This window comes from Anomaloglossus baeobatrachus, chromosome 2 (genome assembly GCF_048569485.1).
Source record: "Anomaloglossus baeobatrachus isolate aAnoBae1 chromosome 2, aAnoBae1.hap1, whole genome shotgun sequence".
In the NCBI taxonomy this organism is placed as follows: Eukaryota; Metazoa; Chordata; class Amphibia; order Anura; family Aromobatidae; genus Anomaloglossus; species Anomaloglossus baeobatrachus.
The window spans coordinates 372,628,028-372,655,879 of record NC_134354.1 but is presented as its reverse complement, the minus strand read 5'-3'; the positions used below and the strand labels follow the sequence as shown (position 1 = coordinate 372,655,879).

The following is a 27,852-nucleotide window of genomic DNA, read 5'->3' as shown; positions in this document are numbered from 1 at the left end:
CTTTATAAACGCATAAAAAAGGAAAAAAAAAAAAACCAAAAAACATATTAGATGTGTAAACAATTTCACATGAATTTAGAGTGGAAATATAAACAGAATATTGTAGCCACTCACTCTGGGATGGAATATTCTGCAGCCTTAATTTTACGAAAGAGTTCCTGAGGTATGCTGTCATAGAAGGGGAACTGGCCGTACAGCATAGTGAAGAGAACCACTCCGAGAGCCCACATGTCGCTTGGCTTTCCACGGTAAGGACGACCTGGATAGAAGTACAAATAGCAATTACATTAACAGAATTGCAGATGGAGCCCTGAATAGAGCACGTAATGTCTAATACACGTACAAAGGGATTTACTAAAATTTGTTGAACTAAAAGGGAACCTATCGCATTACATAACACTGATTAAAGGGGTTTCCCACAAAGTTAACTTCAAAGTTGAAATAATAATATATACAATTGGATGAATGTTCCTGGGCGGAGATAATCTTGTATATGGGTCCCTGCTATGTACTGTGTAATGGCCGTGACTGTCCGTCCAGGGAGATGATCTGATCATACCACATCTCCTGGGCTGAAGAGGAAGAGTATACAGATAGCATAGCATGGGATCTTATCGGATTTCTTTTTTTGGAGGTAAAGTATTTCCCTGCTAGTTTTTAAAAAAATATTTTTCCTCATAGAATACAGTTTTTTTTTCAGATTATAAGACAGTTTTCCTGCCAGCAAAGTCCATGAGAATTCTGAAGTGTTGTGCACGTTGCATATTTTTTCCTTGTAAATTTGGTTGCAGAAATCATCATTTCTGCACATTCTTCCTATACATTAGTAGGTGTGAGATCCTGCAGCAAAGTAGATTTAAATCTGCATCAAACCTGTAAGACTATGTGCACACAGGACTCTATCTGCGAATTTTTCTGCATCAAAATCCGCAGCTTTCCCCCGGAATCCGCACCTTTTCATAGGTGCGGATTTGATTGCGGATTTTGCGTTTTTTTTTTTTTATGCAATTGAATAGGCAAAATCCGCGCGAAAATCCGCAATAATAATTGACATGCTGCAGATTTTTTCGCACGAAAATCCGCACGATTTCCGCTGCGGAAAAATCTGCAGCGTGGGCCCAGCATTTCCCCAAATGCCATAGAAATGGCTGGGGAGTAGCTGTGCTGCAGATTTCTGGAAAATCCGCGGCTTTTCCGAGAGAAATCTGCGGCAAAATCCGCGCATTTTCCGCAGCTTGGGCACATAGCCAGAAAATACTCCACGTGTGCAGGAGACAGGATGCTCAATAACATTGCTGGCATCAGGAAACCCTTGAGATTTGTCACAAATCTGCACTGAAAGAAGGGAATTTTGTTTACTTACCGTAAATTCCTTTTCTTCTAGCTCCAATTGGGAGACCCAGACAGTGGGTGTATAGCTACTGCCTCTGGAGGCCGCACAAAGAACTACACTTAAAAGTGTAAGGCCCCTCCCCTTCTGGCTATACACCCTCCCGTAGGAGTACAGATTCCTCAGTTTTAGTACCAAAGCAAGAAGGAGGAAAGCCAATAACAGTTTCAAAAACAAATTCAATCCGATAACTAGATCGGAGAACTTAAGAAACAACGTGAACAACATGTGCACCCGAAAAAACGAAACCCTAAAAACAGATAGGGCGGGTGCTGGGTCTCCCAATTGGAGCTAGAAGAAAAGGAATTTACGGTAAGTAAACAAAATTCCCTTCTTCTTTTTCGCTCCTAATTGGGAGACCCAGACAGTGGGACGTCCAAAAGCAGTCCCTGGGTGGGTAAAAAGATACCACATGAACGGGCTGTGATACAGCCTCTTCCTACAGGTGGGCCACCGCCGCGTGAAGGACCTGTCTACCTAGGCTGGCGTCTGCCGAAGCGTAGGTATGCACTTGATAGTGTTTGGTAAACGTGTGCAGACTCGACCAGGTAGCCGCCTGGCACACTTGCTGAGCCGTAGCCTGATGCCTCAACGCCCAGGACGCACCAACGGCTCTGGTAGAATGGGCCTTCAGTCCAGATGGAATCTGAAGCCCAGCAGAACGGTATGTGTGAAGAATTGGTTCCTTGATCCACCGCGCCAGGGTGGATTTGGAAGCTTGCGATCCCTTATGCTGACCAGCGACTAGGACAAAGAGCGCATCCGAACGGCGTAGAGGCGCCGTGCGAGAAATGTAAATCCTGAGTGCTCTCACCAGGTCCAACAGATGTAAACCTTTTTCAAATTGGTGAACTGGATGCGGACACAAAGATGGCAAAGTGATATCCTGATTGAGATGAAAGGAAGAAACCACCTTGGGAGAAAACTCTGGAATTGGACGCAGTACCACCTTGTCTTGGTGAAATACCAGGAAGGGAGATTTGCAAGATAACGCCGCCAGCTCGGACACTCTTCGAAGAGACGTGACCGCTACAAGAAAAACTACCTTTTGTGAAAGCCGAGAAAGGGGAACCTCTTTCAAAGGCTCGAAAGGCGGCTTTTGAAGAGCAAGGAGAACCTTGTTCAGATCCCAGGGTTCCAATGGCCGTCTGTAAGGAGGAACGATATGACAAACTCCTTGGAGAAACGTGCGTACTTTAGAAAGCTGTGCCAAGCGCTTCTGAAAGAATACGGATAACGCGGAGACTTGACCCTTAAGCGAGCTAAGGGACAAACCTTTTTCCAACCCAGACTGCAGGAAGGAAAGAAAAATTGGCAATGCAAATGGCCAGGGAGAAAACCCTTGAGCCAAGCACCACGCTAAGAATATCTTCCACGTCCTGTGATAGATCTTAGCTGAGGATGGTTTTCTAGCCTGTCTCATTGTGGCAACAACTCCCTGAGATAAACCTGAGGCCGCTAGGATCCAGGACTCAATGGCCACACAGTCAGGTTCAGGGCCGCAGAATTCAGATGGAAAAACGGCCCTTGAGACAGCAGATCTGGACGGTCTGGTAGTGCCCACGGTTGGCCTATCGTGAGATGCCACAGATCCGGGTACCACGACCTTCTTGGCCAATTTGGAGCGACGAGTATGGCTCGCTGGCAGTCGGACTTGATTTTCCGGAGAACTCTGGGTAACAATGCTAGAGGTGGGAACACATAGGGGAGTCGGAATTGCGACCAATCCTGAACCAAGGCGTCTGCCGCCAGCGCTCGGTGATCGTGAGACCGTGCCATGAAAACTGGGACCTTGTTGTTGTGCCGTGACGCCATCAGATCGACGTCCGGCGACCCCCAGCGGCAACAGATCTGTTGAAACACGTCCGGGTGAAGGGACCATTCTCCTGCGTCCATGCCCTGGCGACTGAGAAAGTCTGCTTCCCAGTTTTCCACGCCTGGGATGTGAACTGCAGATATGGTGGACGCTCTGCTTTCCACCCACATCAAAATCCGCTGGACTTCTTGAAAAGCTTGGCGACTGCGTGTTCCCCCTTGGTGGTTGATATACGCCACCGCCGTGGAATTGTCCGACTGAATCCGAATCTGCTTGCCTTCCAGCCATTGTTGGAAGGCTCGCAGGGCAAGGTAGATTGCTCTGATTTCCAGAACATTGATCTGCAAGGTGGACTCTTCCTGAGTCCACGTCCCCTGAGCCCTGTGGTGGAGAAACACTGCTCCCCACCCTGATAGGCTCGCATCTGTCGTGACCACTGCCCAGGACGGGGGAAGGAACGACTTTCCCTGTGACAATGAGTTGGGGAGAAGCCACCAACGTAGAGAATCCTTGGCAGTCTGAGAGAGGGAGACAGTCCTGTCGAGGGACGTCGATTTCCCATCCCATTGGCGTAGAATGTCCCATTGTAGAGGGCGCAGATGAAACTGCGCGAACGGGACTGCCTCCATTGCTGCTACCATCTTTCCTAGGAAATGCATGAGGCGCCTCAGTGAGTGCGACTGGCTGTGAAGGAGAGATTGCACTCCGGTCCGTAGCGAGCACTGCTTGTCCAGTGGAAGCCTCACTATCGCTGATAGAGTATGAAACTCCATGCCAAGATAAGTCAGAGATTGGGTCGGGGTTAGATGAGACTTTGGAAAGTTGATAATCCACCCGAAAGTCTGGAGAGTGTCTAGCGCCACCTTCAGACTGTGTTGGCATGCTTCTTGAGAGGATGCCTTTATAAGCAGGTCGTCTAGGTACGGGATGACCGAGTGACCCTGCGAGTGCAGAACAGCTACTACTGCTGCCATGACTTTGGTGAAGACCCGGGGGGCTGTTGCCAGACCGAAGGGTAACGCTACGAACTGTAGGTGCTCGTCGTGTATGACGAAACGTAGGAAACGCTGATGCTCTGGTGCAATCGGCACGTGGAGATACGCATCTTTGATGTCTATTGATGCTAGAAAATCTCCCTGAGACATTGAGGCTATGACGGAGCGTAGGGATTCCATCCGGAACTTCCTGACTTTTACGTGTCTGTTGAGCAACTTCAGATCCAGGACGGGACGATACGATCCGTCCTTTTTTGGGACCACAAACAGATTGGAGTAAAAACCGTGACCCTGTTCCTGAAGAGGGACGGAGGTCACCACTCCTTCCGCCTTTAGAGCGGCCACCGCCTGCAACAGAGCATCGGCTCGGTCTGGTGGTGGAGAAGTTCTGAAGAAACGAGTTGGCGGACGAGAACCGAACTCTATCCTGTACCCGTGAGATAGAATATCTCTCACCCACCGGTCTTTGACATTTGCTAGCCAAATGTCGCCAAAGTGGGACAGCCTCCCACCGACCGCGGGTGTGGGCATCGGAGACCGCAAGTCAGGAGGACGTCGTTTTGGCAACGGTTCCTCCGGCTGGTCTTTTTGGGCGTGACTGAGACCTCCAAGAATTTGAACGTCTCTGGTCCTTTTGAGTCTTTTTTGACGAGGCGAATTGGGACCTGCCCTGTCCTCGAAAGGACCGATAACCAGACTGACCCCTCCTCTGTTGGGGCTTGTTTTGTCTGTGTTGCGGTAAGGAAGAGTCCTTACCCTTGGAGTGTTTGATGATTTCATCCAAACGCTCTCCAAACAATCGGTCACGAGAAAAAGGCAAATTGGTTAAGCACTTCTTGGAATGAGAATCTGCTTTCCAATGTCTCAACCACAGAGCCCTACGCAAAACAACTGAGTTGGCTGACGCCACTGCCGTGCGGCTTGTAGCGTCAAGAACAGCATTAATCGCGTACGACGCGAATGCCGCCATTTGCGAGGTCAATGGTGCTACCTGCGGGGCAAATGCACGTGTGACAGAGTCGACTCGCGCAAGCCCGGCCGTGATAGCTTGGAGTGCCCATACGGCCGCAAAAGAAGGCGCTAATGACGCTCCAATCGCTTCATAGATGGATTTCAGCCAGAGCTCCATCTGCCTGTCAGTGGCATCTTTAAGTGCCGCTCCATCTTCAACAGCAACCAAGGATCTGGCTGCAAGCCTGGAAATTGGAGGATCCACTTTTGGACACTGGGTCCACCCCTTGACCACTTCAGAGGGAAAAGGGTAGCGTGTATCTTTAAGTCGTTTAGGAAAACGCCTTTCAGGATAAGCGTGGGGTTTCTGGATTGCGTCTCTGAAGTCAGCGTGGTCCAGAAAAGTGCTTAATGTACGCTTAGGGTATCTGAAATGGATTCTCTCGTGCTGCGAAGCTGACTCCTCTACAGGAGGAGCTGGTGGGGAAATATTCAACATCTTATTGATGTTAAATATAAGATCATTAACTATTGCGTCACCATCTGGTGTATCTAGATTGAGAGCGGTCCCAGGATCAGAATCCTGATCAGTTAAGTCCGCCTCATCACCCATAGATTCATCCCGCTGGGATCCAGACCATTGAGATGAATGTGAAGGCCGTCATAACGAGCCCGCTTAGGCTGCCCGGGGCCATCGTCCGAGTCAGAGTCTTCACCCTGAGGTGTAGATGCCCGTCCCGGAGCTAGGAGCTGAGGGGGACCAGGGGGCAATACATGCACAGTGTCCGTGGTCTGAAGTACAGGCCTAGCTCGCAATGTGTCAAGAATTTGTGACATAGTGAGAGACATTCTGTCAGCAAAAGCTGCAAACTCAGTTCCTGTCACCTGGACAGCATTCACAGGTGGTACACCCTGGGACACGTCCAGCAGAGGTCCCGACTGTGCAAGCGCCGCAGGGGCCGAGCACTGCACACAATGGGGGTCCGTGGAGCCTGCCGGTAGAAAAGTCCCACATGCGGTGCAGGAAGCATACAATGTCTGTGCCTTGGCACCCTTGCGTTTTACGGGCGACATGCTGCTGGCTCTCTGCATGTGAGAGAGTCTATAGCCAAAGGGCGACCAGCGCTATGTAATACCAAGTATTTGTAGTAACAACAAAATACTAAGAATACTATGAGCACAAGAGGGGGTGAGCCCTGAGGGCTGCTTACCGCCCGCTGAACAGCGGGTAAGAGGCTGCTGAATGCCTTGTCTGGGTCTCCCCGGCTCCCCTCTGCAGCTCAGCGTGTCTGCAAGAATGGCTGCCGGCTACTGTGGAGAGGGGCGGTCCGTGGGAGTTCCCAAACAAAAGTGCGGGAACAGTGTCCCCTCTGTGCTGACTGTGAGGGCTGGAGTATGTAAAAACGACTCCAGCCCTCAGCGCTGATGCCCTGGCCAGCGTCCCGCCCCTCTCCTGACTGGCAGGTCTGTGGGCGGGAACGAACGCAAGCAGGCCGCAAAAGCCGGGGACTCGAGTTATCAGCGCGGCCGCCGTAAAAGCGCGGGCCGCGCTGAAGTCCCCGGCGCACCGCAAGTGCCAGCCGCGCCGCTGTTCGAGCGGCCGGCGCGACCGAGTTCTGGACGTGGGCAGCGTCCCGCCCCTCTCCTGACTGGCAGGTGTGGGGGCGGGAACGAAAGGAAGCAGGCCGCAAAAGCCGGGGACTGTAGTTATCAGCGCGGCCGCCGTAAAAGCGCAGGCCGCGCTGAAGTCCCCGGCGCACTACAAGTGCCAGCCGCGCCGCAGTCCCAGCGGCCGGCGCGTCCTATTCCCATAAATGTGCCTGCTTCAGCAAGCTGAATGAGGCCATGGCACAGGCGCCGCAGCGCTGATGTCCCCCGGCGCACTACAACACCCAGCATGCTGCGGTGTGAGCGCCAGATACACGGGGACACAGAGTACCTTGAGGATGCAGGGCCATGTCCCTGATGTACTCCGCTCCATCCAGCATCTTCTCCAGGGGCTGTAGATGGAGCACGGTCTCTGTGCCTGGAGACCGGTAAATCCCACTTCACCCAGAGCCCTGTAAAAAGGGATGGGGAAGGAATCAGCATGTGGGCTCCTGCCGCCGTACCCGCAATGGGTACCTCAACCTTACAAACACCTCCGACATAAGTGGGGTGAGAAGGGAGCATGCTGGGGACACTATATGTGTCCTCTTTTCTTCCATCCGACATAGTCAGCAGCTGCTGCTGACTAAAAACAATGGAGCTATGCGTGCGTGTCTGACCTCCTTGCGCACAAAGCTAAAACTGAGGAATCTGTACTCCTACGGGAGGGTGTATAGCCAGAAGGGGAGGGGCCTTACACTTTTAAGTGTAGTTCTTTGTGCGGCCTCCAGAGGCAGTAGCTATACACCCACTGTCTGGGTCTCCCAATTAGGAGCGAAAAAGAAAACACAAGTCTGCAACATGCACACAGCCTTAAGATCTGCACCTCATTTGGCTTACAAATGCCAACGGAAAATAAGTGAGGAAAAAGTGACCTTAACCAATTATAAACTGCAATGTGCAATGTAGAGTTCCATTTAGAATATTTCACTGCTTAATCTTCATGGAGATCTGTTCACATTTCACCAAGCTGATAGGTCAGAAGTACAGTATAAGTTTCTAGTCATATTTCAGGCATGCGAGACTGGAAGCACACTATTGTCGTCACCACGGATCTATGCAGAGATCTGCATTTAGTATTCATAATGAATAGCATTGTTTTCCATTGCAAATTAGCCCTGTGAATGGCAGTTCAAGGTTACTCAAGTATAACCAGCGTATCAGGCATCAGAGTTCACAATACCAGCCGCATACATTATTAAATAGTGCTCTTAGAGATGATGAGGCTGACGTACTTTCACTTAAAAAAAAATTTATACAAGCGTTCTGACATGTATTTAAGTTTTCCTGCCTAGTCCAACTAGTCCAGCAGGAGCAGGGACAGCGCACACTAAGGTTGGCTTCTCATATTGGAATACTCAGCATGATCTGCAGACCTACTAACCTGACCTACCATTACCGCTTCACCGGCAGAAATGAATAAAGGAGATTGAGTTGAGCTCATGCATACAGTTAGAGCCAGATTCATTATTGCATATACGCTTGGTTTTTATCAAGTTTTGGTGTTTTTAAAAGAACTTTTAAGGCAATTCATACTGCCAGGTATAGGGTATGGCCGCACCTAACCACTTTTTGTGGCATCAAAAACGCTGCGTTTCTGGCCGCTAAAAACGCACACAATGCATCCGCTGCAAAAATGCATCAAAAGGCATGCGTTTTTTTGCTTTTTTTTTTTTTTAATCAGTGAACAATGCCATTAAAGATTGGTGAAGAAAAAAAAAAAAAAAATACGATCTGATGTAATTTTCTTCTTCAATCTGTTCTTCATTCTCCACTAGTGTATGCATGAGAGCAGACAGCTGCAGAACTACAAGGCTCAGCATGCTCCATCCAGGACTGTATGCAGGATTTTTTTTTGCCCAAAAACGTAAAAAGTTTAAAATAAAAAAAATAGGACGTGGGCTTCGCCATATATTTGTATGCTAGCCAGGTACAGCAGGCACGGCTGCCCCCAACCTCCAGTTGCCTATTTTTACCAGGCTGGGAACTAAAAATATAGGGAAGCCCTTTAATTGTTTCATGAATATAAAAATAAAAAAAAAAAAAAAAAACCACACGACGTGGGCTTTGCCCAATTAATGTGTCCAGCCAGGGACAACTAGGTAGCTGGGGATTAAAATCTGCAGCGCAGGGTGCCCAAGCTTTCTGGGCACCCCCCGCTGCAAATTGCAGTCCTCAGCCGCCCCAGAAGATGGCGCTTTCATAGAAGCGCCATCTTCTACCGCTGTATCAAACTTTTCAAGTGGCTCTGGTGCCTGGTGGCTCGCTGGGTAATAATGGGGTTAGGGCCAGCAGTATATTATCAGCTGACCCTAAGCCCTAAATTCATGATGTCATATTAGACATGGCCACCATGAATTTCTAGTGAAGATTAAAAAAAAAAATAAAAATAAAAAAAAGTCTAAAATAACACATGGTAAACGAAAAGGGACTTCGAAAAACAAATAAAGAATTGGTCCTTTCAACTCAAACTCCATGGATTTTTAAAGGAAAAAAAAAAAAAATCAGCCTCATAAGTTTGCACTGTAAAATCTGGTGGCAACCCTTATTCATCTAAATCCCTTCTGGATGGTGTGTATCCCTCCAGTTTAGCCACTTACCACTAAGAACATCAGGACTTATATAAGCTGGACTTCCTCGCTGATCCTTCAACAAATCGTCTTCACTCACCAAATGCTTACCCAGGCAAAAGTTGGTGATTGTTATTCTGTGTGTCCTGAAAGAGGGCTTCAGAGAATAAATATATGCAACAGACCCAAAATATACAAATCTGTTATAGTGTGAGCGACTGAAATAAAATCTCTGTACAATTACAGTGGGGAAAATAAGTATTTCATACAATGATCATTTTGCAAGTTTCCACCTACAAAAGGAGTCTATAATTTTTATTGTAAGTACTGTACACTTCAACTGACAGGCAAAAAAATAAATAAGTTTCTAGAATATCACATTGTATGATTTTTAAATATTTTATGTAATAAAATGCAAATTAAGTATTTGATCACCTAACTAGCAAAAATTCTGGCTCTCAGACCGGTTATTTTTTTGCTTTAAGGCCGGAGTCACACTTGCAAGTGCCTCACGTGTAACTCGCGCGAGTCTCTCATTGAATCACCCGCCATGGCCACACACTATGCAAACAGGAGTGTCTGAGCTACATAGAGATACATGCAACCAACCCACTCCTGTCAGGGGAGTGTGCGGCCAAGCCGGGTTCTACCATGAGAGACTCGCGCGAGTTACAAGTGCGATTCTGGCCAAAGAAGCTCCTACTCAACACTCATTACCTGTATTAATTGCACCGGTTTGATCTTGTTACTTTTATAGAAGACACCTGTCCACACAATGATACTCCAACCTCTTCACTATGGTCAAGACAAAAGAGCTGTCTAAGGCTAGGTGCACACTAGAAAGTGCCTTTTTCTTCTTAAGAAAAAGGGAGCCTCTTAAAGAATCCTGCACCCTCGGTAAACTGCACCAGAATCGCAGCAAAATCCACATGCGGTTTTAGGCTCTGTGCGCACTGGGAAATGGAATTTTCTTGTGAAAATTCCGCATGCTCTCAAAGATTACCGCACACGCGGTAAAAAACCGCGGGAAACCGCACCCGAAAACCGCATGCGGTTTGCCGCGGCTTTACCGCGGTATTATTCGCGGTATTGCCGCGGTTTTGCCGCGTGCGGGTTGGGATGTGCTTTATTGCATTCAATGCAATAAAGCACATTGAAGAAAAAAAAAAAAAAAAAAAGTCATTTAATTCTGAGATAGTAGATAGACAGAAGAATAGATAGAGGGATAGATAGACAGACAGATAGAGGGATAGATAGAGGACAGATCGCTGCATTTCCCACGGTCGGCAGTGAGTTCACATTACCGGCCGTGGGAAATGACCGGTAATTACCTCTGCTGTCTGCTGCATTCAGCGCTGTGTCTGTGACAGTCGCGGCTGGATGTCAGCAGTGCAGGACGTCGGACCTGTGGATTACGCCGGAGCGGTGGATTATGCCGGAGCTTTGTTTGGGGGGGGGGGGGTTAATAAAATGGTGAACGAGGCTTGTTTGTTTTATTTAAAATAAAGGATTTTTCTGTCTGTGTGTTTTTTTCACTTTACTTACGGGTTGATCATGTCAGCTGTCACATAGACGCTGCCATGATCAAGCCTGGGGTTAATGGCGGTGGTCCCCCACCATCATTAACCCCTTGTATTACCTTGCCACCACTGCTACACGGTGGCAAGAAGAGCCGAGGACACGCCGGCAGTGCCGCATAATGCATGCGACAGTGCCGGGGCAGCTGCGGCTGATATTCTCGGCTGCGGGAGGGGGAGTGAGGCGGGGGACATTAACCCTGCCCCTCTCCCTCCCCAGCCTGAGAATACCGGGCCGCCGCTGTGTGCTTACCTCGGCTGGACGGTGAATATGCAGCGGAGCCCACGTTCTTTTTTTTTCTATATTTCCGTTTTCTTTCTATGTGTGTTCTATGTGTTCTGTGATCTATGTCTGTGATGTGTCTGTGTCTGTGATGTGTCTGTGTCTGTGATGTGTGTGTGTGTTTACTCTGCACGGCTTCCTCTTCCTGTAATGACATCACTTCCCTGCAAAACCGCAGACAAGCGATGCACATTACCGGAGGTAAACCGCGAAATACCGCAGGGAATAACGCAGGAAAACGCAGTGAACCGCACAGAATTTGCTGCCTGCGTTATTCCCTGCGGGATTTCATGATTAACATTGAGTCAATGGAGGGAAATCCCGCAGCGATGTGCGGAAAAGAAGTGACATGCACTTGTTTTTGCTGCGGGATTCCCGCAGCAAAACATGCAGCTGTCAAATTCCGCCCAGTGCGCACAGGATTTTTTTTCTCCATAGGATTTGCTGGTGATTCACTGCAGAGATGTTATGAACATTTTCTGCAGCGAAACATGCAGCAAATCCGCGGCAAAATCCGGTAAGTGCGCACATAGCCTTACCGTGGTTTGCCGCGGATTTAGAGCTGGTTGGTCCATGCGAATTTTTACCATTATCTATAGCAAAAACGTAGGTACCTGCGGAAAAGTAGTGACATGCTTATTAATTCCGCAGAAAAAAATCTGCAGGTATAAAAAAAACCGGCAGTGTACGCACAGCATTTTTTAATGCCCATAGGATTTGCTGGGTAATGACTGCAGCAATGTTAAGACACATTTTCTGCAGGAAATCCACGGTAAATCCGCAGTGTGCACACAGAGCCTAAAAGGACACCAGAGACAAAACTGTAGGCCTTCACAAGGCTGGGATGGGTTACAGGACAACAGGCAAGCAGCTTGGTGAGAAGGCAACTGTTGGTGCAATTAGAAAATGAAAGACACAGGATGACTGTCAATCTTACTTGGTCTGGGGCTCCATGCAAGATCTCGCTTCGGGGGGGTAAGGATGAATCAAAGAAAGGTCAGTAATCAGCCCACAATACCTCATACCTGGTCAACGATCTGAAGAGAGCGGAAACCACAGGCTCAAAGACTACTGTTTGTAACACACTACGCCGCCATGGATTAAAATCCTGCAGGGCACGCAAGGTCCCCCTGCTCATAACAGCACATGTCCAGGCCCATTTGAAGTTCGCAAATGACCATCTGGATGATCCAGAGGAGGCATGGGAAAAGGTCATGTGGTCGGATGAGACCAAAATAGAACTTTCTGGTATCAACTCTACTCGCCGTGTTTGGAGGAAGAAGGTGGAACACAACCCCAAGAACACAGTCACAACTGTGAAGCAAGGCAGTGGAAAAATCATAGTTTGGGGGGGTGCTTTTTGCAAAGGGGACAGGACGACTGCACCTTATTGACGATGGATGGGGTCATGTGTCGTGAGATTTTGGCCAACAACCACCTTCACTCAGTAGGGGCATTGAATATGATTCATGGCTGGACTTTCCAGCATGACAAACAGCCAGGACAACTACAGTGCCTTGCAAAAGTATTCGGCACCCTTGGATTTAACCTTTTCCACATTTCAGGTTTCAAAACATAAAAGATAAAAAAAAAAAAATTAAAAAAATTTATGGTTAAGAAACAAGTGGGACACAATTGTGAAGTTGAATGAAATTTTATTGCTTATTTTAAATTTTTTTAAAAGATAAAAAATAACTGAAAAGTGGGGCTTGCAATATTATTCAGCCCCTTTACTTCCAGTGCTGCAAACTCACTCCAGAAGTTCATTGAGGATCTCTGAAAGATCCAATGTTTTCCTAAATGACCGATGATGATAAATATAAGCCACCTGTGTGTAATCAAGTCTCCATATGAATGCACCAGCTCTGTGATAGTCTCAGTGTTCTGTTTAAAGCACAGAGCATCATGAAGACCAAGGAACACAACAGGCAGGTCCGTGATACTGTTGTGGAGACGTTTAAAGCCAGATTTGGTTGCAAAAAGATTTTCAAAACTTTTAACATCCCAAGAAGAACTGTGCAAGCCATCATATTGAAATGGAAGGAGTATCATACCACTGCAAATCTACCAAGACCTGGCCGTCCCTCAAAAATGTAATGTCAAACAAGGAGAAGACTCATCAGAGATGCAGCCAAGAGGCCCATGATCACTCTGGATGAACTGCAGAGATCTACAGCTGAGGTGGGAGAGTCTGTCCATAGGACAACAATCAGTCGTACACTGCACAAATCTGGCCTTTAAGGAAGAGTGGCAAGAAGAAATCCATTTCTCAAAGATATCCATAAAAAGTGTTGTTTAAACTTTGCCCAAGCCACTTGGGAGATACACCAAACATGTGGAAGACGTTGCTCTGGTCAGATGAAACCAAAATACCGAACTTTTTGGGCACAAATGCCAAACTATATGTTTGGCGTAAAAGGAACACAGCTCATCACCCTGAACACATCATCCCCACTGTCAAACATGGTGGTGGCAGCATCATGGTTTGGGCCTGCTTTGCTTCAGCAGGGACAGGGAACATGGTTAAAATTGAAATGAAGATGGATGGAGCCAAATACAGGACCATTCTTGAAAAAAAAAAAAAACCTGTTGGAGTCTGTAAAAGACCTGAGACTGGGACGGAGATTTGTCTTCCAACAAGACAACGATCCCAAACAAAACCAAATCTACAATGGAATGGTTCACAAATAAACGTATCCAGGTGTTAGAATGGCCAAGTCACAGTCCAGACCTGAATCCAAATCGAGAATCTGTGGAAAGAGCTGAAAACTGCTGTTCACAAACGCTCTCCATCCAACCTCACTCAGCTCGAGCTATTTGCAAAGGAACAATGGGCAAGAATTTCAGTCTTTCGATGTGCAAAACTGATAAACACATACCCCAAGCGACTTGCAGCTGTAATCTCAGCAAAAAGGTAGCACTACAAAATATTAACTTAAAAAGGGGCCGAATAATATTGCAGCCCCCACTTTTCAGTTATTTTTTTATAAAAGTTTAAAATAAGCAATAAATATTGTTCACCTTCACAATTGTGTCCCACTTGTTGATTCTTCACCATAACATTAAAAAATGTATCTTTATGTTTGAAGCCTGAAATGTGGGAAAAAGGTTGAACAATTCAAAGGGGGCCAAATACTTTCGCAAATCACTGTAAATGAGTGCTTCTGTAAGAAGCATTTCAAGGTGGTCCTGGAGTACAAAACAAGAAAGCCTGCGGAGACCCCATCACATGTTTCTCAACGCTGGCAGGAAACTAGCCAGGTCTTTCACCGGGAAGGAACAACCATGGGAAGGGCAGTCTCCAGTCAAGGAAACAGCCTATGCCAAAACATGGTATCCATCCACAGACAGCTATTTCGGGGTATTTGCCCCTCATCAGTGTGGAGTAGGAAACTGGCTAGTGGTTTTGCATATTTCCCAGATGGCATTGTTCTAGAATCACTGCGTTGAGAAACACGTGATTGTGTCTCCGCGGTAATGGATGTTGATCTCCCTAAGGTCAACCATCCTTACCCATGTAGCCTTTTACTAGGCATTGCTCCCACTAGCCAGTTTCCTACTCCACACTGATGAGGGGCAAATACCCCGAAAAGGCTGTCTGTGGATGGATACCATGTTTTGGCATAGGCGGTTTCCTTGACTGGAGACTGCCCTTCCCGTGGTTGTTCCTTCCCGGTGAAAGACCTAGCTAGTTTCCTGCCAGCCTTGAGAAACATGTGATGGTGTCTCCGCGGTTTTATTTTGCACATTTCCCAGGGGGCATTGTTCTAGAATCACTGCGTTGAGAAACACATGGTGTCTCCGCGGTGCTGGATGTTGATCCCCCCTAAGGTCAACCATCATCCTTACCTAGGTGGTCCTGGAGTGGCCTACACTGTCGCCAGACCTGAACCCAATAGAAAAGGTTTAAAAGGGAGCTGAAACTCAATGTTGCCCAGCGACAGCTCAGAAACCTGAAAGATCTGGAGAAGATCTGTATGGAAGAGTGCGCCAAAATCCCTGCTCTATTGTGTGCAAACCTGGTGAAGAAAACATCTGACCTCTAATTGCAAACAAAGGTTTCTGCACCAAATATTAAATTTCTATTTCTCTATTGTATCAAATATTTAATGCAAGAAAATATAACATTTAAGAATCATACAATGTGATTTTCTGGTTTGTTTGGGGTTTTTTTTTGGGGGGGGGGGGGATTCTGTCTGTCACAGTTGAAGTGTACCTATGTTAATTACAGACCTCTCCATTCTTTCTAGGTGGGAAAACTTGCAAAATCAGCCAAGCTGTATATTATTGCCAAGTGGATAAATACAAGATAAAAATGCCCACAGCTCGCTTCAAGAGCATGAAGTGTTAATTTTTGGCATGAAAGGTGTGAGCGGATGGGGATTACAGTTCATTGTTTTGGAGTATTCAGGGAGGCTCATGCTGCAGCCAGTTGTCTCAGAGCCAGATGAACGAGGGGGAAATTGTCGAGTTGCACAAAAATATTTGGTTTTAGTAATCTTTTATTTGACTGTACTGTATTGCTATTTGATTATGTGCAGTGTTCGTAGGTTGTGCTGCAAAGTTTTCCCCATCTAATACAATTCATTGCCCAGGTAGGTGCAGATGTCTAGTACCTAAAATCAATGAATACTGATATTTCCAGCGACTGCTAATCATTTCAATGAAGTTTCAGGATCCAGTGTATTTGAATTACATTCTATTGAAGCCAAAGGACAGAGTTGGCAGAAATATTGAAAAAGCCTGCTAAATGCATTTCTCCTGAACTCTTCTGTGTACATGTATGTGGGTGATGTACTGGACTGTGTATTATATACACACAGGAATCTCTATTATCCGAGACTGAACAGGCTGTACTCTCGGAGATGAATCATCCTCATTAAGCTGATCGTTTTATACATAAGCCCACGCTAATCTACGGGGGAACACGCCACTGAGCCACAAACACGTTCTTTCACCGCTTTTCAGATTTTTACTTGACGTGAAAAATATAAAAGAGAGTATTTTAGAGAACACATTGAGGAAAAAGCATGTCACTTAAAAAGGAAAAAAAGAAGAAAAAAAAATAAAATAATAAACAGTCTACACCATAGGCAAAAGATTGATTTTGTGGGTATAAGGTAAGCCTGTCCCATAAAAACAAGTGGGCTTTCATATAGATATCGTAGGTGCAACAACATTTTGGCATGCTCCATAAAGCGCCATAAAAAAAAACCAAAAAGACAACATTTCTATGGGCCCCACTTGGCAACATACAGGCTCTTGGCAAGTAAGCATGCCGTATACATGACCTAAACTCTCCCATACACATTAGATTACACAGGTGGTCTTATGGTGTATCCATAAATTACTGCACAGTATATCTAACTACTAGTGTATCCTGCATTGTTCATCAGCTTTCCTTTCCACTGGCTAATTAGCTGCCATTACGTCTATCATACAGAGCAGTGATAAGAAGTGGAAGGTAGGCATTTGATGAAGATGAGTAGTTCCACACACTGGTGCAAGTTCAAGGCGCATACAGCATAGACAGAAGATAAGATCCTTTTCCCAACACAGAGGTGGCATGGGGGACATTACGCAGCAAAATTGAGCAGTGTAGCTGTGAATCCAGCATTGGCCTCATTGAAATGTTGGTCATTTTTGTCATATGTAAAAACGGACCATTCTTGATCTGCATTTTGAATCAGAAAATAATCAGTATTTGGTCCTTGTGTTAACTGATAACTAGGGCTGATCGAATCCGCCAAAATCTGGGACCAGCGGATCCCTGCCGGATTGAAAAATAAATCTAGATCCGCTCCAGATTCCGGTGCCCATATAAGTCTATGGGGACCAGAATCCTGAGATTCAAAACGTTTGTGGAAGGGATGGGGGGGTGGGGGGGGGGAATGGAGCGTGCGCGGTTTACTCACCCGAGACTGTCATGGCTGCACACTCCTTCCGGGTCACGCTTTTCTCTTCTAGAGCCGACAATTCAATATTCATTGTTTTGCCCGCCCACTGATGCGTGTAATTGGTTACAGCTAGATGCGCCCCCCTCCTGAGTGGCAGTGTGTCAGCTGACTGCAATCAATCACAGGCAGCAGGACAACCGGTGGGTGGGGAAAGCAGTGCAAGTGTCTGCGGGTCAGTATGGTGAACGTGCATGCGTTTCAGAAACACATGCATGTTCCTGTCAGAAGTCTGCGGCTGTGCCGGTGATGAGCTGTCAGACTCGTACAAGTCTGATATGACATCAGCCGGCACAGCCTGCGCTCTCTGAACATGAGCGTGCATGTACACAAACACATGAACGCGCCTGTCAGAAGTGTGCACGGCTGTGTTGGTGATGCGGTTTTTTTTTGTTTATTTTTTTATTTAAAAAAAAAAAAAAAACACCCCGAAGAGCGGTCCCCCCTAATTTTCATCTCCATCAAGATAATGCCGGCTGGGGGCTGGTAGTCTAGGCCTGCAGCCGTGCGGATCCAGACTTTTACAGTTCGGGTCCGCTCAGCCCTAATAAATAACCATTTTAGGTACCTGGGAGAAGCAGAGGAATTGAGGCTAGTCAGATCCATCGATCCAAACCGCATCAGAGTGGTGAGAGTAGGCTCTAAAGCATATGGTCCAATAGTAGCAACACTCCTAATCTAAATAGCCGGCCATACAGGGTGAGGGGTGGCCAGTAACTTAGGCAATGAGCACTATACTAAAGAATTAATGCTCCCACCATTCTCGAGAACAAAGATTTTAATTAGTAAATTGCAAAGTTGCTTGATTTTACCAACAGACCTTTTCCATTACTGATTTACAATATGATTAGCAGGTTTAAAAACAATGCTTCAGTTCTGAAAATGATGAAAAGTTGCCTTGCTGCCCATAGTCTTACCTTTTGTTCAGCACCATGTTACCCAGCTTTAAGTCTCTGTGCACAATGTTCTTCTGCAGAAATAAGAGATTCTTTTGGTTATTGCCCACAGCACATAAAATTGTACTGAATATAGCCACTTTAGTGACATGACTTGCATAAATGTGGGCACTTTACTACTACTATTACTCCTCAATACTAGAAATGTGTGTGACTTCTGTCTCAGGTCAAACATACCTTGTGTAACGCCTCCACGACTCTGACCACATCATAGAATATCACAACAGTTTCTCTCTCCCCCAGCCTCTTCTCTTTAATAACGTAATGCTGTAAATTAATTAAATCTGCAGTCTTGTCGCTAAAATCGTGGGCACAAAGACAATCGAGGACAAGGCATATGCGCTTCCGCATCTTCCTTACTAGCTTGTTGGCATCCATGTCTTCAGCAATTTCACATGTTCGATCCTATGGAGAGAAACATGAAGTGTATTGTAACCATTTCACTGGACGCATATCAAAAGAAAATAGTTTAATCACTGTCCTCCAAAGTGGTAACCTTGCGTCTGTATTACCAAAAAAAAAAATACAGGGCGATTCAAAATAGATGTGAAAAATTATAGCCATGGTATTAACTGCCGAGAGAACAGAAGACAAACATATTAACATAAAGAGACATCTTATTTATAGATCCAACTTTTATCCATACACTACAAAAGTTCTAAATTATTTCCATTGGTGACACGGTCATGCCTAATCATCCAGTGCATATCCTCAGGCTCCATTGTTTTGACTGTCTCCGGTGGTCCAGACCCTGTAGTTCTGATGCACAGAATCCTTGGAGTCCCACAGAAAGAAGTCACAGGGTGTTGGATCTGACAATAGTAGAGACTAGCGCAATATAAGACAACGTATTACTGAAACAGTGGAGTTTGAGGCTATGGAACAAGGTCTACAGAGAACTGGACATCTGACCAGACACCAGCAGAAATTACTTACATTTGCAGTGTTAAGATAAAGCTTGAGTAGAGTGGGGTTTTTTTAAGTTAAGTAGTGTGTATTGTGTTCTCTTGCTTATGAATACTGAGGCCATCATTTTGCACCAGTCATTCGCTTTGTATGATGGAATCTCAGTTGTCACAGGTTGCAGACTCCGTATAGACTGAAAAGTCAAGACAGAACGGAACAGCTGTGTCCACGACTAGAGTCAAGGGTACAGCTACAGTTAGGTCCAGAAATATTTGGACAGTGACACAATTTTCGCGAGTTGGGCTCTGCATGCCACCACATTGGATTTGAAATGAAACCTCTACAACAGAATTCAAGTGCAGATTGTAACGTTTAATTTGAAGGTTTGAACAAAAATATCTGATAGAAATTGTAGGAATTGTACACATTTCTTTACAAACACTCCACATTTTAGGAGGTCAAAAGTAATTGGACAAATAAACCAAACCCAAAACAAAATATTTTTTATTTTCAATATTTTGTTGCGAATCCTTTGGAGGCAATCACTGCCTTAAGTCTGGAACCCATGGACATCACCAAACGCTGGGTTTCCTCCTTCTTAATGCTTTGCCAGGCCTTTACAGCCGCAGCCTTCAGGTCTTGCTTGTTTGTGGGTCTTTCCGTCTTAAGTCTGGATTTGAGCAAGTGAAATGCATGCTCAATTGGGTTAAGATCTGGTGATTGACTTGGCCATTGCAGAATGTTCCACTTTTTTGCACTCATGAACTCCTGGGTAGCTTTGGCTGTATGCTTGGGGTCATTGTCCAGCTGTACTATGAAGCGCCGTCCGATCAACTTTGCGTCATTTGGCTGAATCTGGGCTGAAAGTATATCCCGGTACACTTCAGAATTAATCCGGCTACTCTTGTCTGCTGTTATGTCATCAATAAACACAAGTGACCCAGTGCCATTGAAAGCCATGCATGCCCATGCCATCACGTTGCCTCCACCATGTTTTACAGGGGATGTGGTGTGCCTTGGATCATGTGCCGTTCCCTTTCTTCTCCAAACTTTCTTCTTCCCATCATTCTGGTACAGGTTGATCTTTGTCTCATCTGTCCATAGAATACTTTTCCAGAACTGAGCTGGCTTCATGAGGTGTTTTTCAGCAAATTTAACTCTGGCCTGTCTATTTTTGGAATTGATGAATGGTTTGCATCTAGATGTGAACCCTTTGTATTTACTTTCATGGAGTCTTCTCTTTACTGTTGACTTAGAGACAGATACACCTACTTCACTGAGAGTGTCCTGGACTTCAGTTGATGTTGTGAACGGGTTCTTCTTCACCAAAGAAAGTATGCGATCATCCACCACTGTTGTCATCCATGGACGCCCAGGCCTTTTTGAATTCCCAAGCTCACCAGTCAATTCCTTTTTTCTCAGAATGTACCCGACTGTTGATTTTGCTACTCCAAGCATGTCTGCTATCTCTCTGATGGATTTTTTCTTTTTTTTCAGCCTCAGGATGTTCTGCTTCACCTCAATTGAGAGTTCCTTAGACCGCATGTTGTCTGGTCACAGCAACAGCTTCCAAATGCAAAACCACACACCTGTAATCAACCCCAGACCTTTTAACTACTTCATTGATTACAGGTTAACGAGGAAGACGCCTTCAGAGTTAATTGCAGCCCTTAGAGTCCCTTGTCCAATTACTTTTGGTCCCTTGAAAAAGAGGAGGCTATGCATTACAGAGCTATGATTCCTAAACCCTTTCTCCGATTTGGATGTGAAAACTCTCATATTGCAGCTGGGAGTGTGCACTTTCAGCCCATATTATATATATATAATTGTATTTCTGAACATGTTTTTGTAAACAGCTAAAACAACAAAACTTGCCTCACTGTCCAAATATTTCTGGCCCTGACTGTATATATTAGGACAAACAGCCCTAGATACTACAAAACGGTCAAGACTGAAAATAAACTATGCCTCAGATGTGCAGTCAGGGTTCTTGTCATTCTCTTGTAATCTTATCTATATGAGTGGTCACAAAACTTGCCCCTAAATACCCTTCAATCTATTAGGCCATTAGAGGTTCTGTGAGACACCTTTTAGACACTCTTCAGTATATGTACATTATGATTAATCTCCTGTATATTTATCCACATTGCTGCCAAGGCACAGTGTCATTAGGAAGGAATGAGTCAAGGTTTGTAATAGGTGAAAGGAGGGGGGGAGAAAAAAAAAAATAAAAATAAATGGTGGCACTACATACGATTAAACCTTTGATGAAGCTGCTTCTCTTCCTGAATCAGCTCCAGGACTAAATACTTAGCCACCAGCTTAATGGTTTCCTGGAGCTTAACTGCAAACCAATGTCCGACCAGTGCTCAGGACCGCTATTAAAGGCTACTTTCATATTTCCATCATTTTCCATCAGTCACAATCAGTCACTTTGAGAAAAAAAACTGAATACTGCAAAATAATTTGCAGGATTCCGTTTTTTTCCCATAGACTTGTATTAACGGATTGCGACTGTTGGCCTTGCATATGTCGTGCGACGGATCAGTCATGGAATGACTGAACGCCAGAAGCAACGGACAATAACGTTTTTCGGTGTGTCGAAGCGACGCACTGCACAGGATTCTGTCGCAATCAGTCAAGAGGTATAATGGTTGTCTATGGTGCAAGATTCCGCCGTAATCCATCACACGGTCATTTTCTACTGAGCATGCCCAGTATGTACAAAAATCACATTGCAAGGCTCCAGATTGGCTTGATAGGAATAATCCACACACAATTTTAGCTAGATTTAGCATTCATTCTGCCCCTTTCTCTCCAAACTGTCACAGATGGCCTGTGAAAAACACAGTAATAGGTCTCCCATTGGACTGTCCTGGGAAAAAAAAAACAAAAAAAAAAAAAAAAACACCACCCACACTGATCACGAAGGAGCCGTCTGAAAACAAGCGGACAAAACAGACATGACGGATCAGTAATTTCAAAGGATTCCTGTAAACGGAATCCTGTGAAATAACTCGTCCGTTGCTAGCTAAAAAAATGACGGATCCGTCGAAACGACAGACCTGGCGGATTTGGATCCACGGAAATGTGAAAGTAGCCTAATGCTTGAAATGGGACAAAAGCGGAAATACTGAAACTTTGAGAGTAACATACACAGAAGACATGTCAGTGTAGACACCAATAGACAGGATTTTATCACTTCCCCAGGAGCTTGGTAAGTGCACTCTGGAAAGTGAGGCAATGCCACTTGTAACAATCTTATCGCTAAACCTGAAAATTTATGTCATGCAACCCACTTAGTATTTCACCATTGAAATTATGCAATCCGTATGTGCCTTTAGTACAACCGTATTGCATCCATTTTTTTTTTACATGAAGAAAAAAAAAAAAAAAAAAAAAGTTAAACTACTTCCTATCTATAACATTATAATGCATGTATGCATGTTAAAAATCACATGGCCTACATATGGTAACCTGTATTGACAATTGTGACAATGGGAGAGTCTGGTGCAGAATTCGGATCAAAGCCGTGCACGTCGCAATATTTTAGAAGGCAGACCATCGGAAACCTACCAAACTGATTTGCTTTGGTCAGTGTTGTCCAATATGTACGCCATCAGCTTTGCCTACAGACAGCATACCGATATTTAATACATCGGTCTGAAGGAGCACTTTGACACTAAGGCATGTAACACATGGAGGTCATCGTTAGGCCTTGTCCTCATAGAAACGATCAGTTCTCCTTATCAGATTGCGAGCTTGCAAAGGGCCGACAGAGGTAGTGCGCTCTGGCTAAAAACATTGACATCGGCACAGGAACAGTTTTACTGCTGTGAACTAAGCTAGCACATGCAGCAGGCGCTGGGCCAAGTATTACTGCAGATGGCACATGCACATCTTCTACGTCCGTGGTATCCCGGGGATGTAACCAATCAGTTCCTGGACTTTTACATCTTTTTGGGGGGAAGAGATTAAAGAAGTTGCTCAGATACCAAAAATGATTTATTTCTCCTAATGTGTGCCTCTCCACACATATGTTATGTTATTTCAGCAATATTACTTTTTATCATGCTGTAGCAGCACATCTTCATTACTGGCTCCAGCTCTGATGGGGTTAATCTCTCTCCTGACTTCCTGGGTTCAGTTCGTACAACTCCCATAATCCTTTGCAGTGGCACCCTGCGCTATGCTCATTCTCCCACCCCCACGCGATAACACATTCACCTGACATGACTCCTCCTGCTGCCCACACAGCTGCAGGATGGTAAGAAAACCCTCCTCTTCTCATCATGCTGGGCTGTGACATGTGGTAGTCACCGCCCACAGCCCAGTCACTTAGGATCAGAGGCAGCTGCTGATGTAGCATCAACTTTCAGAGCCCGGAAGTTGACATGACCTCAGCGGATACCAGAAGCCACAGCACCCGGGGGTCATGTGACTAGCACAGAGTGAGGAGGATAGCGCCACTCAGTGCCAGAACTGGAAATAGAAGGCAATTAAGAAGACAACTGAAATGGTAAGTTACACTGAGAATAAAAAGGGGGTGAACCACCCCTTTAAAGTAACACCAGAATGACATGAAATTCTGTGTTGAATGGTAAAGTCTTCACTTTATCAGAGTTCAGCAGAAGTGTAAAACCACATCTGCTCTACTATAAAACCTGATCACTTTAGTGTGTAGGGCTTGTACCATTAAAAACACGGTAGCCAAAGCTTCTGAAGACAGTCAGCTGTTCATTAGATGACAATATAGAAAGCCTACACAAAACACAAATTCCTCTCATTTATAGTACCTGAAAGAGACCATGATGATGGACGACTCCATCCTGATTATGCAGGAGAGATAGCAGGGAATATTCAGTATGTAGTAACATTTTGCCTTGTCTCTCCTCCTGAGTTTCTCCGGATTTGTCCGATCTTTCTTCCAAACTCAGTATCTATTTGATAGAGAAAATAGGACATAAAAAGGGGGAAGAAGTCTAAAAGACAAACAAAGCTTTGCCAATACAGTTGGAATCAAAATTATTCGACTTACATTGCAAATTTGTTGTGCTTGCAAAAACCCCATTCTGCACCATTTGTTTTATTCACATATAGCTTTACAACAGGTTCATTAAAAGGGATTTTTCCTTGAACACAGCTGATTTTAATCAATAGATCTTGGAATAATAGGAATTTCCACAATTGAATGTGTTTAAACACAAAAAAAACCACCAGTAAATATATATATATATACCCCTGCTATATAACGTCTAAGGCTGAGATCACACACTGCATTTTTTTGACGCTGCGTTTGTGCGTTTTGGCAGCTAAAAACGCACCCGCGTCAAAAAACGCATGCGTTTTTACCGCGATTTGGTGCGTTTTTGATCTCTGCATTTTGCTGCGTTTTTCCAATGCATTGCATGGGCGGAAAACGCAGAAAAACGCAGGAAAAAATTGACATGTCCATTTTTTTTTTTCAAGCTCAAAAACGCAGCTTAAAAAAAAAGTTGCGTGCGGACAGCAAAAATGAAAACTCAGACTTTGCTGGGGAAGCAAAGTCATGCAGTTGAGGCCAAAAACGCACCAGAAAAACACGCAAAAACGAACTGTGCGCACTTAGCCTAATGGCGGTTTCTGACTTTACAGGGACATGGTCTGATCATACAACTTTGTGAATAATGCCCTTTGGCACCGGATGATGACTGCAACACAACTCCAGGCACATTTAATGGAGGTGAGAGACGTCCAAGTGTCACATCAGAACATTCGAAACGGTTTAAATCAGCTTGGTCTGCGTGCTAGATGACCTGCAAGGGGCCTTGACCACACAACTAGGCAAAGATGTCATTGTCTTGCTAGACAAGGGACCTGCTTCAGTGCGGTTCACTGATGAAAGTAGATTTACGCTGAGCAGAAATGATGTCCGCCAATGACGTTGGAGACGTCAAGGAGAGCACTATGCATTAGCCGCTGTTGTCACCAGATGAGCCTTTGGTGGTGTTACAGTGTGGGCAAGTATGTCTAGTGAATACAGAACGGCCCAACACTTTGATTGGTACAGTGATAAGCCCCTACTAATTTAACATTAGTCCAGTCATTGTGCTTCTGCATGAACAACATAAGCCTAATTTCATCTTCATGGACCAAATGCTCCAGCTCATCGAGGTCAAATCATTAGGGAATGGCTGCCCGAGACTGAGGTACCTCTAATTGAGTATCCTGCACTTTCCCCAGACCTGAATCCCATAGAAATCCTATAGGATCAGCTGAGTCTCTGTGTAGAGGCTTGTAACTCTGTACCCCAGAACATCAATGACCTACGGGTCGTCTAAAGATGAGTGGGATGCCATGCAGCAGAAAAATATTTCCACCTGTGAACAGCATGAGATGATGTAGTCAAGCTGTAATTGATGCTCAAGGACACATGACAAGTGGAGACATTGACATTTTTTTTTGTGGGGGGGGGGGATGTATAACCACCACTGTTGGCTTTAGTTTCAATAAATTGTTTGAGCTGAGGAAATCACCATTACATACTTCTACTTAAATGCCGTACTTTAATAAAAATACTGTAGCAAGAACTTTTATATAGTTATAAATTTATATAAAATGTAAAAAGTAAAGCACACTTTTTAGCAAGATTTTTTTCTTGCTTAAAAGTGCATCTTAGGTCCTGTGCGCATTAGAAAATGGAATTTTCTTAAGAAAATGACGGACCCTCTGAAAGATTACCACACGCGGGAAGAAAAAAAAATAAATAAAAAACGCAGCAAACCGCACCCAAAAACCACACGCGGTTTTGCCGCAGTTTTTGACCATTATCTACGGCAAAAACCGCAGGTACCTGCGGAAAAGAAGTGACATGCAGATCTTTTTGCTGCAGAAAACATGCAGCAAAACCTGTAGGTGAAAAAAAAAAAAAAACGCAGTGTGCACAGCATTTTTATTTACCATAGGTTTTGCTGGGGAAGGACTGCAGCAAAATTATAAACATTTTCTGCTGCAAAACCGCGCCAAAAATCGCGGTAAAAACTGCAGTGTGCGTACAGGGCCTTATGGTGTGAAAAATAAGGTTTATAAACCCACAGAAGTTTGAGGACTGTGCTCTGAACAATGAAAAGACTTATACACCTTTGGTTCAGTAGCATGTCTGAAGGAGGAAGAACTAACCATACACTGAAAGGAACACCCCAACTACAGTGAAGCATGGTAGTAGCTCAGTGACGTGCTGGGGCAGCTTTGCTTCCTATGGCAATGGGAACCAGTATTTGCAAGAAGAAATGAATTTAATTAAATATTAGGAAATCCGAGGATAAACCTTATGCCTTTTATTATTATGCTGAAGCTTGGGTATCATTGGACTTTCCAATAAATCAATGATTCCAAACAAACCTCAGTCCAACAAGTCAGTTTCAGAAAAAAGTTCCCGGAGATTCTACAGTGACCATTACCGACTTGACCACATAGAAAATTTGTTGATGGGATTTCAAAAATGTTGCACCACGCAAACAAAGATATTAGTGAACTAGCGGCCACTGCCTATGAGGAATGGGCCAAGATTCTTCAGTTACGCAGCCAAAAGCTGGTGTTACTATGCATCACATAGCACAGCAAGTTATAACCGCCATAGGGGGCTCTACTACGTACTAAAGAGGCTCGTTATAAAGGGTGTAAATAATTCTGAGAGCAGGAAACCTTACAACACTGTTACAACATTTTGTGTGCAATTTGGAGCGACAACTTGAAGTATTTGTTTTGTTGGGCTACCTAAAAATTGTTCTTTGGGTTGCTGCAAGCCGCTGTGAAACCACAAACACAATTAACCCAATTTACAATGGAGAAAACCATTTTGATTGCAATTGTGTAGGTTACTAGGCTTCTTAACCCCTGCACACCCTGATGATTTTCCATTTTGGTTATTCTTTACCCTCTTCCAAAAGCCATAATTTTTTAATTTTTCCTTCAATACTGTCATGAGAGGGCTTGTTTTTTGCGAGACTAGCTGTACTTATGAATAAAACCATTAGCTTTACCAAACTGTGCTGGAAAACTGGAAAAAAAAATCCAACTGCAGTGAAATTGCAAAAAAAAAAAAGTGCAATTGTTTTGGGGGTCTTTTATTCACTATATGGTAAAACTGATGTGTCTGTACGATGCCTCAAGTAAGTACGAGCTCATAGATACCAAACATGTATACTTTTATCTAAGGTTAAAAACAAAAACGTTTTTTGGAATAAAAAAAAAAAAATAGCTCTTCATTGCGCCATTATCTGAGATCTGTAGCGTTCTCATTCTTCTAATCTTGGGCTCAGTGACTGCTTATTTTTTGCGTCTCGAGCGGACTTAATTATACAGTTTGTGCATATTTTATACTTTGGGCATTTCTGAATGTGGCATTGCCAAATAGGTCTATTTTTTATGGTTTTACTTTCAATGGGGTAAATTGGGGGGGGGGGGGGTGATCTGAACTTTGTTTTTTTGGGCTTTTTTCATTTTAAAATAATTTTTTACATTTATTTTACTAGTCGCCCTAGGGGACTTTATCACAGCACATTCTGATCGCCTGTTCATCAGAGCAATGCTTTGATCTGCAGAAACGCAGCATTCCTGTGAGAGCTAGCGCTCTGTCGGCAATCACAGGAAATACGTCATGTTAGCGTCAAGGGTCATCAGCTGACCTTGTGCTAGCAAGACAACCATTGGCTCCCCGTGAACCAGTCACAGGGCCAGCATTGTCAGCAGAGTTCTCCGGCGTGATCCCTGCTGCGGCTATTTAAATTACGCTCTCAGTATTTGACAGCGTGAGCTAAGTGGTCAGC

General features: G+C 44.8%; 1 protein-coding gene across 1 annotated transcript in view; it reads right to left on the bottom strand.

Annotated features, from left to right (window-relative positions):
* STK40 (serine/threonine kinase 40) overlaps positions 1-27,852 on the bottom strand; it is an 88,285-nt gene that overhangs the window by 23,462 nt on the left and 36,971 nt on the right. Inside the window, exons 4-8 of the mRNA XM_075336049.1 lie at positions 23,842-23,985; positions 18,317-18,544; positions 18,101-18,153; positions 9,400-9,515; positions 115-259 (exon numbers count right to left, since the gene is read on the bottom strand). Coding sequence (XP_075192164.1) covers positions 115-259; positions 9,400-9,515; positions 18,101-18,153; positions 18,317-18,544; positions 23,842-23,985 — 686 coding nt within the window. The remainder of the gene's footprint in view (positions 1-114; positions 260-9,399; positions 9,516-18,100; positions 18,154-18,316; positions 18,545-23,841; positions 23,986-27,852) is intronic.